We start from the raw sequence: 14,292 nt of genomic DNA on the forward strand, positions 1-14,292 counted from the left end.
GGTAATCGAGAAGGTATCAAAACGTAACATTCCTCCAGTACCAACATGTATTCTTGATTGCTCTTTGCTAGAAAAACAGTGAGACACTACTAAAAGTGCACTTTGTTTACTTGAGTACAAATTAAAGATAATTTCACTTTACTTGAACATTTGTTATGGAAATCTTAGACCTAGTCAATACTGTGGAGATATACAATTAGAATGATCAATCAATAAACTGGTGAAACAAACAGAGTTGTCTTTCTGGATCTTTATTCGAGGCGCCTCGAAGGCACAAGTCTCACAGAGTACAGGTTAGTCTGCAGGAGTGTGCGTAATAGTCACAGAATAGCAAAGCTTATATACAAGATAGGAAGGGCAGACAGAGTTTTTGTGTAGCACGGCGGAACGCCTCAGAAATCTGGCTTTCACACGGATGTCTCATATTGTTATTAGACACCTGTGTCCTTGAGCTGTAGAAAGTATAACGGTTATCAGAATATGAAAGTTCAAACTTTGTGTGAAGAGGAGTCGTTTCAACATAGTCTGCCAAATCAGCTCTGTGGCCTTGAAGCGCTTAAGAATAATAACCCTCATTAGAGTATGCACAGAAAACAGCATACAGTATATCAGGAAATGCCATGGTACAGTAGTGTTAGAAAATGCTTTTAGAAGCATTTGGTTTTAGCATATAAGGTATCATAAGAAATTGCCACTACACATTTCAATTTTAAAGATAAATGTACTATTGATGAAAAGTTGAATTTTAAGAGATATGACACTACAGACTGATGTTTTATAAATCCGTGTATCTACCGTCCAATTAATAAAACAATTAAACAAATGTTCGTTACAACATTGTTCGTTGTTGTTAACAATTAAAGATTCTTCCATCAGTCCCTGTCATTGCATGTCAGTCAGTAGAGCTTTGAAAAATGTGTCCAATTCAACAAAATGTTTTTTTGTGAGTGAAGGCCAGAGCTAAATTATAGATTGTTTGATTGTGTAATTACAAGCTGAGAGAAAATAAATCCACATCCTCCTATGAAACATATTTTATTTCCTTTTCCATGTTATACTTATACTTACTTGCATTAGAACATTTGCATGTTGAACTACATGATATCTTCCCCAGCCTCAAGGAAATACAATAAAATAAATGGATTCATAATTTTAAAAAATTGATAAAAATGTATAAATTAATAATGTTGTGTGCAAACATTTCAAATTTAAATATAAAATGAAAAATAAGTTTACTTTTGAAATTATTTCTCACAAAAACCTTTCTAAATAGTAAACTATTAAAAAAGTTTGGTCAATATACGTTTTTCTGCCTAAAATAGTTGAAATTGAACGTAAACTATATCAAACACCACATGCATGGCAATTAACCCATTTTTGCCCGCTATTTAAATTGACTTTGGTTAGTTAATACAAATATTGATATTATATATATATACATATATATACATAATATAATTGATGCAGTCTTTCTGAACACTTTTTTAAAAAAATACTGCAAATGAAGAATATTTTAAATTGTCTGCACAGAGAGTGCCCTAACTTACAGCAGTTGAAAAGATTTGTGGAAGGATAAATTCTTCATGGGCTTCAATGGTCTCTAGTAAAGGGTGTTTTATGGTTGCTTGTATTATCCTCAGATAGTGGTTTGTTTAAATAACTAGTGACATTTTAATAAATATTGCAAAAAAGGGCTCCAAAAAAGGCATATATAACCTGGCCGGCTTAACCAGTGTGTAATTCTTCAAGCACCACAAGATTCAGAGTTTATAAAGTACAATTCTGGGCCATTTATTGTGTAATTTCTCCAAACACATACAGTAAAAATGCCTGTTTTGAAGCCTTAAAATGGTGCAGGAAAAGGACTTTACATTGTATTATATTTAAAGACAGGCCTATTCAGTTAAGAGAAGAGAAAAAGGAAAGCAAATTGTTATAATGGGTGATGTAACATTAATGTCATACATAATACGAGGTCCTTGGCACTCAGACTTAGGGGTCATTGTGTGATCATGGGGCATCACCCTTACAGCATCAGGACAATATCATATGGAGTCAGACACTGGAAGTGTGCTGGAGGCTGATGCGTTGACTGGGACTGATGGAAGGATGAGACTGATGAGACTGAAGAATCTGTGACAAACTAGCGACTGAGAAATAATCATATATTAAAAGACAGCAGCATCATAAGAGGCCAACAAGAGTGACAGAGTGTGTCAGTGTGCAGTCTACCATCCTCTTAAAATATTCTGTCCAACAATATCAGTCTCATGAAGAAAGGTTTTTTTTAACGCTTATTCAAAATAGCAGAGAAACATGCATTCTTGTTCTCAGGAGGGGACATTGACAGAGGATTGTTGGAAAAGTACACAGTAAGTACTTCATAGTACTTGTGGGGGTNTTTTACCCCTTGGAGAGTCTTGCCCGCTATTTAAATTGACTTTGATTGAAGTTAATAACAATATTGATATTATAAAGATATATACTAGATATACCATATTTGATGCAGTCTTTCTGAACACTTTTAAAATAAAATACTGCAAATTAAGAATATTTGTAATGTTCTGCACAGATAGTGCCTTAACTTGAATTTGAAAACACGTGGCAGCTTTATTAATACAGCAGATGAANTATTCAGTCATTATTCAATGGTATACTAAAATCCATGTGAAAAAAATTGCTTCTCACTGTTCTCAGGTCAAATATTTATATGCGATTAAAAATGCGATTAATTGCGATTAATTAATTACAAAGCCTGTAATTAATTAGATTAATTTTTTTAATCGAGTCCCGGCCCTAATATATATATATATACACATACTAGTACATACATAATATATAATTGATGCAGTCTTTCTGAGCACTTTTTTTTTTTCTTTAAATACTGCAAATGAAGAATATTTTAAATTTTCTGCACAGAGAGTGCCCTAATTTACAGCAGTTGAAAAGATTTTTGAAAGGATAAATTCTTCATGGGCTTCAGTGGCTCTAGTAAAGGGTTTTAATGGTTGCCTGCATTATCCTCACATAGTGGTTTGTTTAAATAACTACTGACATTTTAATAAATATTGCAAAAAAGGGCTCCAAAAAAGGCATATATATATATAACCTGGCCGGCTTAGCCAGTGTGTAATTCTTCAAGCACCACAAGATTCATAGTTTATAAAGTACAATTCTGGGCCATTGATTGTGTCATTTCTCCAAACACATACAGTAAAAATGCCTGTTTTGAAGCCTTCAAATGGTTCAGGAAAAGGACTTTACATTGTATTATACTTAAAGACAGGGCTATTCAGTTAAGAGAAGAGAAAAAGGAAAGCAAATTGTTATAATGGGTGATGTAACATTAATGACAGACATAATATGAGGTCCTTGGCACTCTAGAGGGGTCATTTTGTGATCATGGGGCACCCTTACAGCATCAGGACAATATCATATGGAGTCAGACACTGGAAGTGTGCTGGAGGCGTTGACTGGGACTGATGGAAGGATGAGGCTGATGAGACTGAAGAATCTGCGAGGTACGAACTAGCGGCGGAGGAATAATTATATATTAAAAGACAGCAGCATCGTAAGAGGGAAACAAGAGTGACAGAGTGTGTCAGTGCAGTTTACCATCCTCTTAAAATACTCTGTCCAACAATATCAGTCTCATGAAGAAAGGTTTTTTAACGCTTGTTCAAAATAGCAGAGAAACATGCATTCTTGTTCTCAGGAGGGGACATTGACAGAGGATTGTTGGAAAAGTACACAGTAAGTACTTCATAGTCACTTGTGGGGGTAGTACTGAGTCCAACAGGATCAATCTCACGAAGAACTAATGGCAACAAAAAAGAATTCCCTCATCAAACTTAGCAGAAGTGGCTTGATTTTGTTCTCAGCAAGGGACTTTGACAGAGTATTTCTCAAAAAATACACAGTAAAAGTACTTCAATGTATTGTAAGTAGTAGGCTAACTAATACAAAGTCAAACAGTATCAATTTCATTAAGAACTAATTGTAAAATGATATTTGTATCATTCATCAAAGATAGCAGAAAAACATGCATTATGTAGGCTACTAAGGAGGGGACTTTGACAGATGATTACTCACACACAGTAAAAGTACTTCATTCTATTTCTGGTAGAAGTCAAACTAGAACCGAGTCCAACAGTGTCAGTTTTCTTAAGAACTTGTGGTAAAACATATTTGTATCACTCGTCAAATATAGCAGGAATAATGAAGAGCAGCTGATTTGAAAAAAAAACGCAGAATCGCTGTAGGCTATAGTTTAAATCTCCTAACAATTTTTTCCATTTTAGACATAGGCTTATTATATTTACAGCCCTTAATAAAATCAATTTTCTGGGCTCAATATGTGTCTTGGCCGTTTTCGTTGTGATCGCTAAATTCCCCTTGTTTATAATAATCACCGGTCCTTCAGCAGGATACTGTAGTGATTCAAAGTGTGATTTGAGCAAACGAGTGCTTTTGTTTTGAAATCACTTGCGTGAGTTTCGCCCCGCCCCTCGCTCCAAGGAACATTTGACCATTTAGTAAGGTAAAAAGCAAAAAGCAAAAACCCCTCTCAGACGCTCTTCCGTTTACGTGTTTAATAAAGAAAAACAATTGGACGGTAGATACACGGATTTTTATAGAATGTAATGCATTGTATAACATTAGAACAACCTTAAACATCTAAAGCATTACAATGCAATACACATTAACAGAGCAGTAATATTAATTCAAAACATAGATAATAGCAAAACCCTTACAGGAAACACTTGACTGCACAATTAGTACATTGTTTTTAACGTAAACCTTTTGCTGATTATACTTCAGACTTTGCTTGTAGTTTTCAGTACTTTAAGGAAGCAAAAGGATCTGAATATTCTCCCTACCTTGGATACAAAGCACACATGCATTAATGTCAATGACCTTCAATTGACAAAACCAGACACAGTCTGATGCAACCAAAAGAAAACGCATTTCCTTTAATTTGCATGTATTATGACCCTCTGCGGCTACCGTATCATTTTGGGTGGGACTACATCATGGACTACATGAATGACCTCTACTGGGGACAGGTAGTTGGGCCAGCCAATGAGAAACACAAGTACTCGATACCAGCCAATCCTCGCTGCAGTTGTTCAATCCAACCTGTCATTTCTGCTGCACATGCGCAGAAGATTGCGGCATGACACGAGTGTGTGGAGAGTGCAGTGACAGGTCTCTCGCTCCATACACAAGCAGATAAGAGTTTTATTCCTTCTCGTCAAAATGTCGTGGCTGTTCGGCCTGAACAAGGGGCAGCCTGAAGCGCCTCCCGGTCTCCCGGTTCCCCCTGCACCACCTGCCCCGCCGGCTGGAGGCTCCGGCGGCGGCGGAGATAAAGCCAAGGACAAATGGAGCAACTTCGATCCCACCGGGCTGGAGAGGGCTGCTCAAGCGGCCAAGGATCTCGACAACTCCCGTAAGTGTTGTGCAGGGCCGGGTAGCTCAGTTGAGGTTTCTCCTGAATATACAATCATGACTGCAGAGAGTCGTGATGCTCCAGCATCCAGAACCTCTCCGGTTCACGGTGATGGTCGCTTCAGTGATGCTGTAGCTTTGGAAATGAGGCCCACATTAACACAGCCAGCTTCTGTGAATGTACATCTTAGGTCAGCTTTGAGACTCTGTTGGTAGATCATGAGAACAACGCTGTCTTCTCTCACCTTCATTCAAACTATTGGACTGGGTTCAAAGGTCATCACCTTGCCATCTGGCATGCAACACCAACAATCTGTTGTTTCTCATACATGCATTTATAATTTGAAGCATTGTCCTTATCTGCTAAGGTAATATGAGGTGAACAGAGAGTAGACACACATTTGTGAGGATTAAGCGCCAGGCAAGCAGGTCACATTGATCACTGGAAGTTTCCATGTTTAGAAGCCACAGCATCTTTTACTACCGTGTTGTTGACTCTCCTCTCTCCTCCACCCAGGACATGCCAAAGAAGCTCTGGACTTGTCTCGAATGCAGGAGCAGAGCACTCAGATGGAGCATCAGAGCAAAATAAAGGTACAGTGGAAACGTGTACTATACTACTGCCTTCTTTTCATTTCCAGCAGGGAATGAAGGTGATATTATTTGGGCTATTTTACACACACTAAAGAATACACTCTTTTGTGTGTTTCTGTAACAGGAGTACGAAGCAGCAGTTGAGCAGATCAAAGGAGACCAAATACGAGTTCAAGCGGAGGAGAGGAGGAAAACTCTTAATGAGGAGACCAAGCAGCATCAAGCGGTGAGACAGAGAGGATTTCTCTTTTATATAATAGTTTAAGATCAACTAGAAGTATGCTTTGCAGTGAACTAGAGAGGTTTGAGTTGTGTGGTTATGTTTTGTTTTGTTCTGTTACAGAGAGCTCATTTTCAAGATAAGCTGGCCAGACAGCGATATGAGGACCAGCTAAGGCAACAGGTGAGGTCATCTCCCAAATATCGACACAAAAAAGTCTTATAATGTGACATAGTACTAATATATCTTTCTATTACAGCAAACACTGAATGATGAGAACCTCCGCAAACAAGAGGAGTCTGTGCAGAAGCAGGAGGCCATGAGGAAATGTAAGAGACTTTACCTTTAATAGGATGTTGTTGAAGCTTTTGAAGATCTTGAGTGGTGGTTTATTTACTTGTGTTTTCTTTTTTATATAGCGACAATAGAGCACGAGATGGGGCTGAGGCACAAGAACGAGCTCCTGCGTATACAGGCCGAGACCAAAGCACGAGCCCAGGTGGAGCGAGAGAACGCCGACATCATCCGCGAGCAAATCCGTCTGAAGGCTGCAGAACACAGGCAGACGGTCCTGGAGTCCATAAAGTAAGACACATAGACCTCTTTAAGATTTAACACTGCAGTTTTTATGATTTTGGGGATTAAAATAGTTTTTTAATAGTACTATTTTTGCTTCTTCTGCTCAATTCCTCTTACTGTGTTTATGTTTGCACAATTTACACCAAAGCAAATTCCTCGTATGTGTAATCCTACTTGGCAATAAACCAGATTCTGAATCTGGTAAGATGTGTATTGAAAGTTATTGCTGTCCTTAATCATGTTACTAGTTAATACTTAAGGTATTGCAAATGAATATCAGTATAAAACTGTAATAGAATGTGTTATTTTAGAAGGGATTATTTTTTTATGTTTACTGGTTAATCTAGAGTTGCATCATGTGAATGCCCAGAAGGCATGCTGACAGAGACGTGTATTTGCTTTGTTTTAGGACTGCAGGTGCTGTGTTTGGAGAAGGATTCAGGGCCTTTGTGTCAGACTGGGACAAAGTTACAGCCACGGTAAGACTTTTGATTCCATTCAGAATCAGTTTGGGGAATTATGAAACTAAATACATAATAAGAGCTGAATCCGCCACTGAAGAAAGACCTGTCAACTAGATGTTCATTAAAAAGGCTTTTAAGAAATTCAGTCCTTAGCATAAAGTAAATGGTTAAAGCACTGTTTCATACAATTGTTAAAAAAAAGTACCAAAAAAACTATCTTTCCATAACATGCATCTGCAAATGATTAAGATCTATTTTTAACATCCAACAAATTAGTAACAAAAAGAACAGTAAACTCTTAATATACACATACTCACAAATGAAATACAGAAATTAATATTTAATGTCCAAAAAGCGGTAGATAGGAAGAACTATACACTTATATTATCCCAGCGCTTCTCCATAACTCAATTAACTTAATATTCCCCATATATACAAGGCTAAAACATTTACCCCATTGCTTTTATGCTTTTGCTATTATTGCCCTAGTCATTTAGACAAAAGAGTAACAAAACATTTTATTTTGGAAAGTTTGTACTGTCTGTTTCCTGTCTTGGCTTTTTATTACATTACATTGCATTTAGCTGACGCTTTTATCCAAAGCGACTTACAATAAGTGCATTCGACCAGGAAGATACAATCTTGAAGAAAACAGAATCATATAAGTACATCAGGTTTCATAGAGCCAAACATTTCAAGTGCTACTCAACTGGCTTTAGATAAGCCAGTCCTTTATTAGTATATAAGTGCTTTGTTAGTAATTATATCGGTCGAAGTGGAGTCGAAAGAGATGAGTTTTCAGTCTGCGCCGGAAGATGTGCAAGCTATCTGCTGTCCTGATTTCAATGGGGAGCCCATTCCACCATTTTGGAGCCAGGATAGCAAACCCACGTGTTTTTGCTGATGGGAACTTGGGTCCCCCTTACAGTGCGGGTGCAGCGAGCTGTTTGGCCGATGCAGAGGAGTGCACGTGCTGGGGTGTACGGTTTAACCATGTCCTGGATGTAGGAAGGGCCAGATCCATTCGCAGCATGGTACGCAAGTACCAGTGTCTTGAAGTGGATTCTAGAGCAGTTACTGGAAGCCAGTGAAGTGAGCGGAGGAGCGACGTGGTGTGGGAACATTTTGGAAGGTTGAAGACCACACGAGCCGCTGCATTCTGGATGAGCTGCAGAGGTCGGATGGCACATGCAGGTAGACCAGCCAGGAGGGAGTTGCAGTAGTCTAGGCGTGAGATGACGAGAGCCTGGACCAGAACCTGCGCTGATTTCTGGGTCAGCTGGGGACGTATCCTCCTGATGTTGTAAAGAGTGTAACTGCAGCAGCGGGTTGTAGCAGCAATGTTTGCAGTGAAAGACAGTTTTTTATCTAGGGTCACACCCAGATTCCTTGCAGTCTGAGTCGGGGAAACAACAGAGGTGCCAATGTTGATTGTTAGGTCAAGAGTGGGACAATCTTTTCCCAGAAGGAAAAGCAGTTCAGTCTTGTCAAGGTTGAGCTAGAGGTGATGAGCAGACATCCACTGAGAGATGTCTGCTAGACAAGCAGAGATGCGTGCGACGACCTGGGTCTCTGAGCGGGGAAAGGACAGAATTAATTGGGTGTCGTCAGCGTAGCAGTGGTATGAAAAACCATGCGGGCTAATGACTGATCCGAGCGAGTTTGTGTACAAGGAGAAGAGGAGGGGACCAAGAACAGAGCCCTGAGGGACCCCTGTAGTTAATTGACAAGGGTCGGACTCGGACCCTATCCAAGTAACCCTGTAGGTGCGGTCTTTGAGGTATGAGGTGAGGAGGGAAAGTGCAGTGCCTGAAACTCCAAGTTCTTGGAGAGTGCGAAGGAGGATCTGATGGTTCACCTTGTCGAATGCTGCAGACAGGTCCAGAAGGATGATGACAGAGGAGAGGGATGCTGCTTTAGCAGTGTGCAGTTCCTCAGAGACAGCAAGGAGAGCAGTTTCTGTTGAGTGACCTGCCTTGAAACCAGACTGGTGCGGATCCAGAAGGTTGTTCTGATGGAGATAACAGGAGAGTTGTTTAAAGACAGCGCGTTCAAGTGTTTTAGACAGGAACGGGAGGAGAGAGACAGGCCTGTAGTTTATAACATCAGACGGGTTGAGAGTGGGTTTCTTTAGGAGAGGGTTTACTCTTGCCTCCTTGAGACTGTTTGGAAAGTAACCAGAAGTTAGAGAAGTGTTGATGAAATGGGTGAGAAACGGTAGAATATCAGGAGCGATAGTCTGAAGGAGTTTTGAGGGGATAGGGTCCAGAGGACAGGTGGTAGGACGGGCAGAGGTAATGAGGGTAAGAACCTCACTTGGAGAGAGAGGGGAGAAGGAGCTCAATGTGTGGGTGAAGGGAGGGTCTGGTGACCCAGCGGTGAGTAAAGGTGAGTCAGTTATTTGGATGTCTTCGGTGATCCTCAGAGGGAGCATTATTGTGAATGTTGTCTAACTGTTCCTTCTTACCACCAGGTGGCAGGGCTGACCCTTTTAGCTGTGGGAGTTTATTCAGCCCGAAGCGCAACCGGGGTGGCAGGACGTTACATCGAGGCCAGGCTCGGGAAGCCGTCGCTGGTGCGGGAAACGTCCCGATTCACTGTGGCAGAGGCTATCAAGCATCCGGTCAAGGTAGAAAACTAACACATGGATCCTTTGCTTGTTTTGATAGTTGCAGATTATGATATACTAATTGAACTCTTTCTGGTCACTTTTTAGATGGCCAAGCGTCTGAAGAGCAAACCTCAGGACGCCCTTGAGGGAGTTGTGCTCAGTGTAAGTGGACATCACAAAACTACAGAGGATGTAACCAACGTGTATTTCTGAAGTGATGATGTAAATTAATTTTTCTATGTACTATTAGCCTTCCCTGGAGGAGCGTGTACGTGATATTGCCATAGCAACAAGAAACACAAGGCAGAACAACGGCCTGTACAGGAACATCCTGATGTACGGCCCGCCAGGCACGGGCAAAACTCTCTTTGCTAAGGTAAACCTGAGGGCTGAACGACGACTTAATAAACTCCTACATATATGGAAAAAAAGCTTTTCTAACTGTAAGGCCTTTTTCCCCCTATTGAGTAGAAGCTGGCAATGCATTCTGGGATGGACTACGCAATCATGACTGGTGGTGACGTGGCACCCATGGGCCGTGACGGTGTGACAGCCATCCACAAAGTGTTTGACTGGGCTGGCACAAGTCGACGCGGGTAAGCTGCTTAATAATATACTACATTACACACTTTTTTAGAAGACTATACAGACAGGAATACTGTCCACTCCAAATACAAAATCAACAGTTTATCTCATCTTGTGTTTTTTATCCTGTTACAGACTTCTGCTTTTTGTTGATGAAGCTGATGCATTCCTTCGTAAGAGGTCCACTGTAAGTTTATTACATGTTCCAGAAACCTAGCTCCATAAGCTAAATGTTCCTATTCTTTAAATTATCCCTGATTTATTCTAACTCCATATTGTGCAATATTTACTTATGTAGGAAAAGATCAGTGAAGACCTCAGAGCCACTTTGAATGCATTCTTGTATCGCACTGGAGAGCAGAGCAACAAGTAAGAATTGATTTACATTCTGTACAAATTAAACCCTTAAACAGTGGTCATTTTCACATCATTCTCCTTCAACTTCCCACTAAGCTTTTTGATTCCTTTGTCAGGTTCATGCTGGTGTTGGCAAGTAACCAACCAGAGCAGTTTGACTGGGCCATAAACGACCGTATCGATGAAATGGTGAACTTTGCTCTTCCGGGTCCTGATGAGAGGGAGAGGCTGGTCCGGCTGTACTTTGACAAATATGTGCTGGAGCCCGCCACTGGAGGGAGACAGTGAGTACTATCCCAGAAACACAGCAATAGGTCAAGTCGCTATAATAAGGTTCAGTCCACCATGTTAATCATTCACATATAGATATATTTATTGTGAGTCATTTTCACGAGTCGTATTATACTTGATAGAGTGATGCTTTGGCTGAACGTCGTTGCCAGGATGAGGATTAGTTTTAGGCCCTAGATGCAGGTAGTGAAATAGCCTGCTGGTCATCTGGATGCAATTATTACAGAGAGGAGCGATGGAGGCTAAAGAGTGATCCGCAAACAGGACAGGAGGCAATGAACTGAACTCTCATTAATCTGTGTTTGTGTTGTTGTTGTTTTGCAGGAGGATGAAGCTGGCACAGTTTGATTATGGTCAAAAGTGCTCCGACATAGCGAAGCGTATAGAGGGCATGTCAGGAAGAGAGATCTCTAAGCTGGGTGTGGCCTGGCAGGTACGTCCCCTTTTTAAAATTGAAATCCATAGTTCCATTGTTTTTCATAAACAGCCATGTAAAATCTTACTTCAAAAATGCTACATCATTTATCTGGAAGAAAATACATTTAAAGACCAGTTGTGTTAACTCATGTTCTCTTTTAGGCGGCAGCATATTCCTCTCAAGATGGCGTCCTGACAGAGGCTATGATTGACGCTCGAGTTGACGAAGCTTTCAAGCAGCACCTTCAGAAGATGGACTGGCTTCATGGAGACGTAGAGGCTCAGACCAGGACCCTTAGCCGTGCCCTAGCTGGAGCGACGGCCGCCGTAGACCAAATGGGCTTCACTTTGCCTCTCAGCGAGGCCCCAGAGGGTCAGGAGGTGATCGCTCCAGTTCTTGAGTCAAGTACAAAACTAGAAGGTGAAAGTTTAGCACCTCTTTCAGACATCGACCAACCAGCAGAAGGCAAAAGTGCCCCCCCAGCTGGACAGCACTGTGACGATGCTGTCAAAGCTGCGACAGAAGCAGAGAGTTTAGCCCCCACTGACAGTGAAGGCAAAGTGACAGAAAAGCAAGACAAAGCTGCATCTCCTCCTCCAAAGGATGGAACTCCAGTTTAAGTATTAGATTTGTTCAATGGGCGGCCTGGATTAGAAAGATTAGTGTCCGGCCTCTTTAACTAGTGTGTCAGTTTGTCTTAAAGTATGTTGGACTGTCTGTGACAGAAGATGAGTTCAGCAGTTAGGAGCAAATAATTAACTAACTTGACAAAAAAAACAAATGATGCCTGAGACCTAATATATATGATATACATTGTAAAAGTGTACTTTACATGGAAATCAGACTGTGTGTCTGCAATAACAGTATATAAGTGTTATGCACTGTGGAGTCTGTCGAAATGATTAAATGCATCTGTTTTTTTTATAAACAAATGATCTCATGTTTTCGGGGTGCAGTTGCTGGTGATGTTACACAACCTGTATAGCAGAGGTCAAGAGAGTCTTTCAGTAAGGGGCATGACATCTTTGGATTTAGTTTTACATAACCCTTATAAAATGCTTATTTACAATTTAGAAACATCACACCTTGCAATTAAATTATCAAGCATTATTAAGGGTTTTCAAAGACTGTGTATAGCAACACAATGAATCATGTCAGAGAGGAAGGGGTGAGATTGGATGAGGCCGTGATCCCGTCCTATAGGAACCCACAAGGGATTTCATAACTCATACAAACTAATGAGGGCTTCAGGAAGCTTTTTCTACCGAGCAGAGTCAAGGGTGTGAAGCTGTCCTTGGTTTGAAAAGGCCCCATGATACAACTTCCTGTCAGACATAGGATGACTTGATGTTATATAAAGTACAGGTTCACTTAAATATCCAAACAATCTGGTCATTCCTATTATGAAAGTAATATTTTTATGATGGTGAATTTGATTTTAAAAATAGTTTTTCCTGTGTGCTCACAACACTGCAACAAGGTCCCCTCAACAGCTTCATTGTGTGTCCGACAACATTAAAGGAAGGCTACCTTATGCAAGCTATCCAATCAAGGCACTAAGTTGCCAGAAAATATAAAGTTATATTTCGACTCACCGGAAAGGGCCATTACGTTATTGAAAATAAAAAACCTAAACAAATTAACAACTTAATCTATTCAACATTGTTATCCTCATGTTTCATTAACATTATCGCACACATTTTGATTGCTCTGCAGCATGTTCCCACTGGAGTCCTGAATAACTCCACAGTCTTGTAGGCCTCCATGACCAGAAACCTGCATCTGGAGAGAAAGACGGAAACTGGGATGGTGAAGGCTCCTACATTTGTGTTGGTGTTATACCAGTGAAGGGGGGACCAACTTCATATTAATGCCTAAGAATTTGGAATGGGATGTCAAAAGCTCCTGTAGGTGGCCCAATACTTCCAGCGACTGCAAGAACAACTTGATGCTGAGGATCAGCAGAAGTCCAACTACCACGTCCATATTCTGCTGGGACCTGATGTCTCTTACAACAAAGTTTGAATCCAACATGGACTGGGACCCGTTATATGGAACCACATCATAGACTTGATGTCTGCAGTAGAGAGAGCAGCAGCCAGTGGTGGGAGATTTGAACACAGAAGAGTAAAGAAAAAAAATTAACTCAGTGGTGAAAGTTTTTTTTACATGGGTTTTATGTCCCTGGAAGTAAGAGAATGATTTTGATAAATACCAACAGGTCACAGTTGAGTCACAGGAACTATAGAGCTCAATTTATCTGCCTCCGAACAGATATGTCTGAATCACAAACTGGTCTGAACATCTCTTTATTCCACATAGTCAGTCATTTAAAAGTTTTACTCAGGCCTGTAGGCTACCTGTGGTGCCCAACCTTTTTTGAACCGAGAGCTACTTTTAAAGTTGCAAGTCTGCCGAGATCTACCAGTCCAAATAGAGAGGCGTAGCCATTACTGACAGGTAAATGCACACTTCTACTTGTATTAAATTGACCTTTGTACTATTAATATTTCATAAAATACTGCAGATCCTTTATCTTACCTCTTTCTAATCTACACACATAACTTAACACATAACATATAACTTTAACTGAAGTTACACAACAGTGTTATTGATACAGAGTTGGAGTTTATTCACACGCCACATACTACAGTGGGTAATGTTTTCAAGAAACATTGAACAGTGCTGCCACATATGACACAGGAAAAAAAAAAAAGACCCT

At 40.4% G+C, this 14,292-nt stretch overlaps 1 protein-coding gene across 1 annotated transcript; it reads left to right on the forward strand.

Annotated features, from left to right (window-relative positions):
* The first annotated feature begins 5,079 nt into the window (after positions 1-5,079).
* Positions 5,080-12,514, forward strand: atad3 (ATPase family AAA domain containing 3). The gene is made up of 16 exons (XM_010775296.1): positions 5,080-5,452; positions 5,969-6,045; positions 6,170-6,271; positions 6,389-6,448; positions 6,525-6,594; positions 6,685-6,850; positions 7,254-7,323; positions 9,782-9,937; positions 10,025-10,081; positions 10,170-10,295; positions 10,391-10,515; positions 10,640-10,691; positions 10,803-10,873; positions 10,978-11,145; positions 11,477-11,585; positions 11,732-12,514. Exons 1-16 carry the CDS (start codon positions 5,260-5,262, stop codon positions 12,188-12,190), a joined length of 2,061 nt encoding a protein of 686 aa, XP_010773598.1. The 5' UTR covers positions 5,080-5,259; the 3' UTR covers positions 12,191-12,514.
* Positions 12,515-14,292: the final 1,778 nt, after the last annotated feature.

Source organism: Notothenia coriiceps, unplaced genomic scaffold (genome assembly GCF_000735185.1).
Source record: "Notothenia coriiceps isolate Sejong01 unplaced genomic scaffold, NC01 NC01_scaffold00015623, whole genome shotgun sequence".
NCBI lineage: Eukaryota > Metazoa > Chordata > Actinopteri > Perciformes > Nototheniidae > Notothenia > Notothenia coriiceps.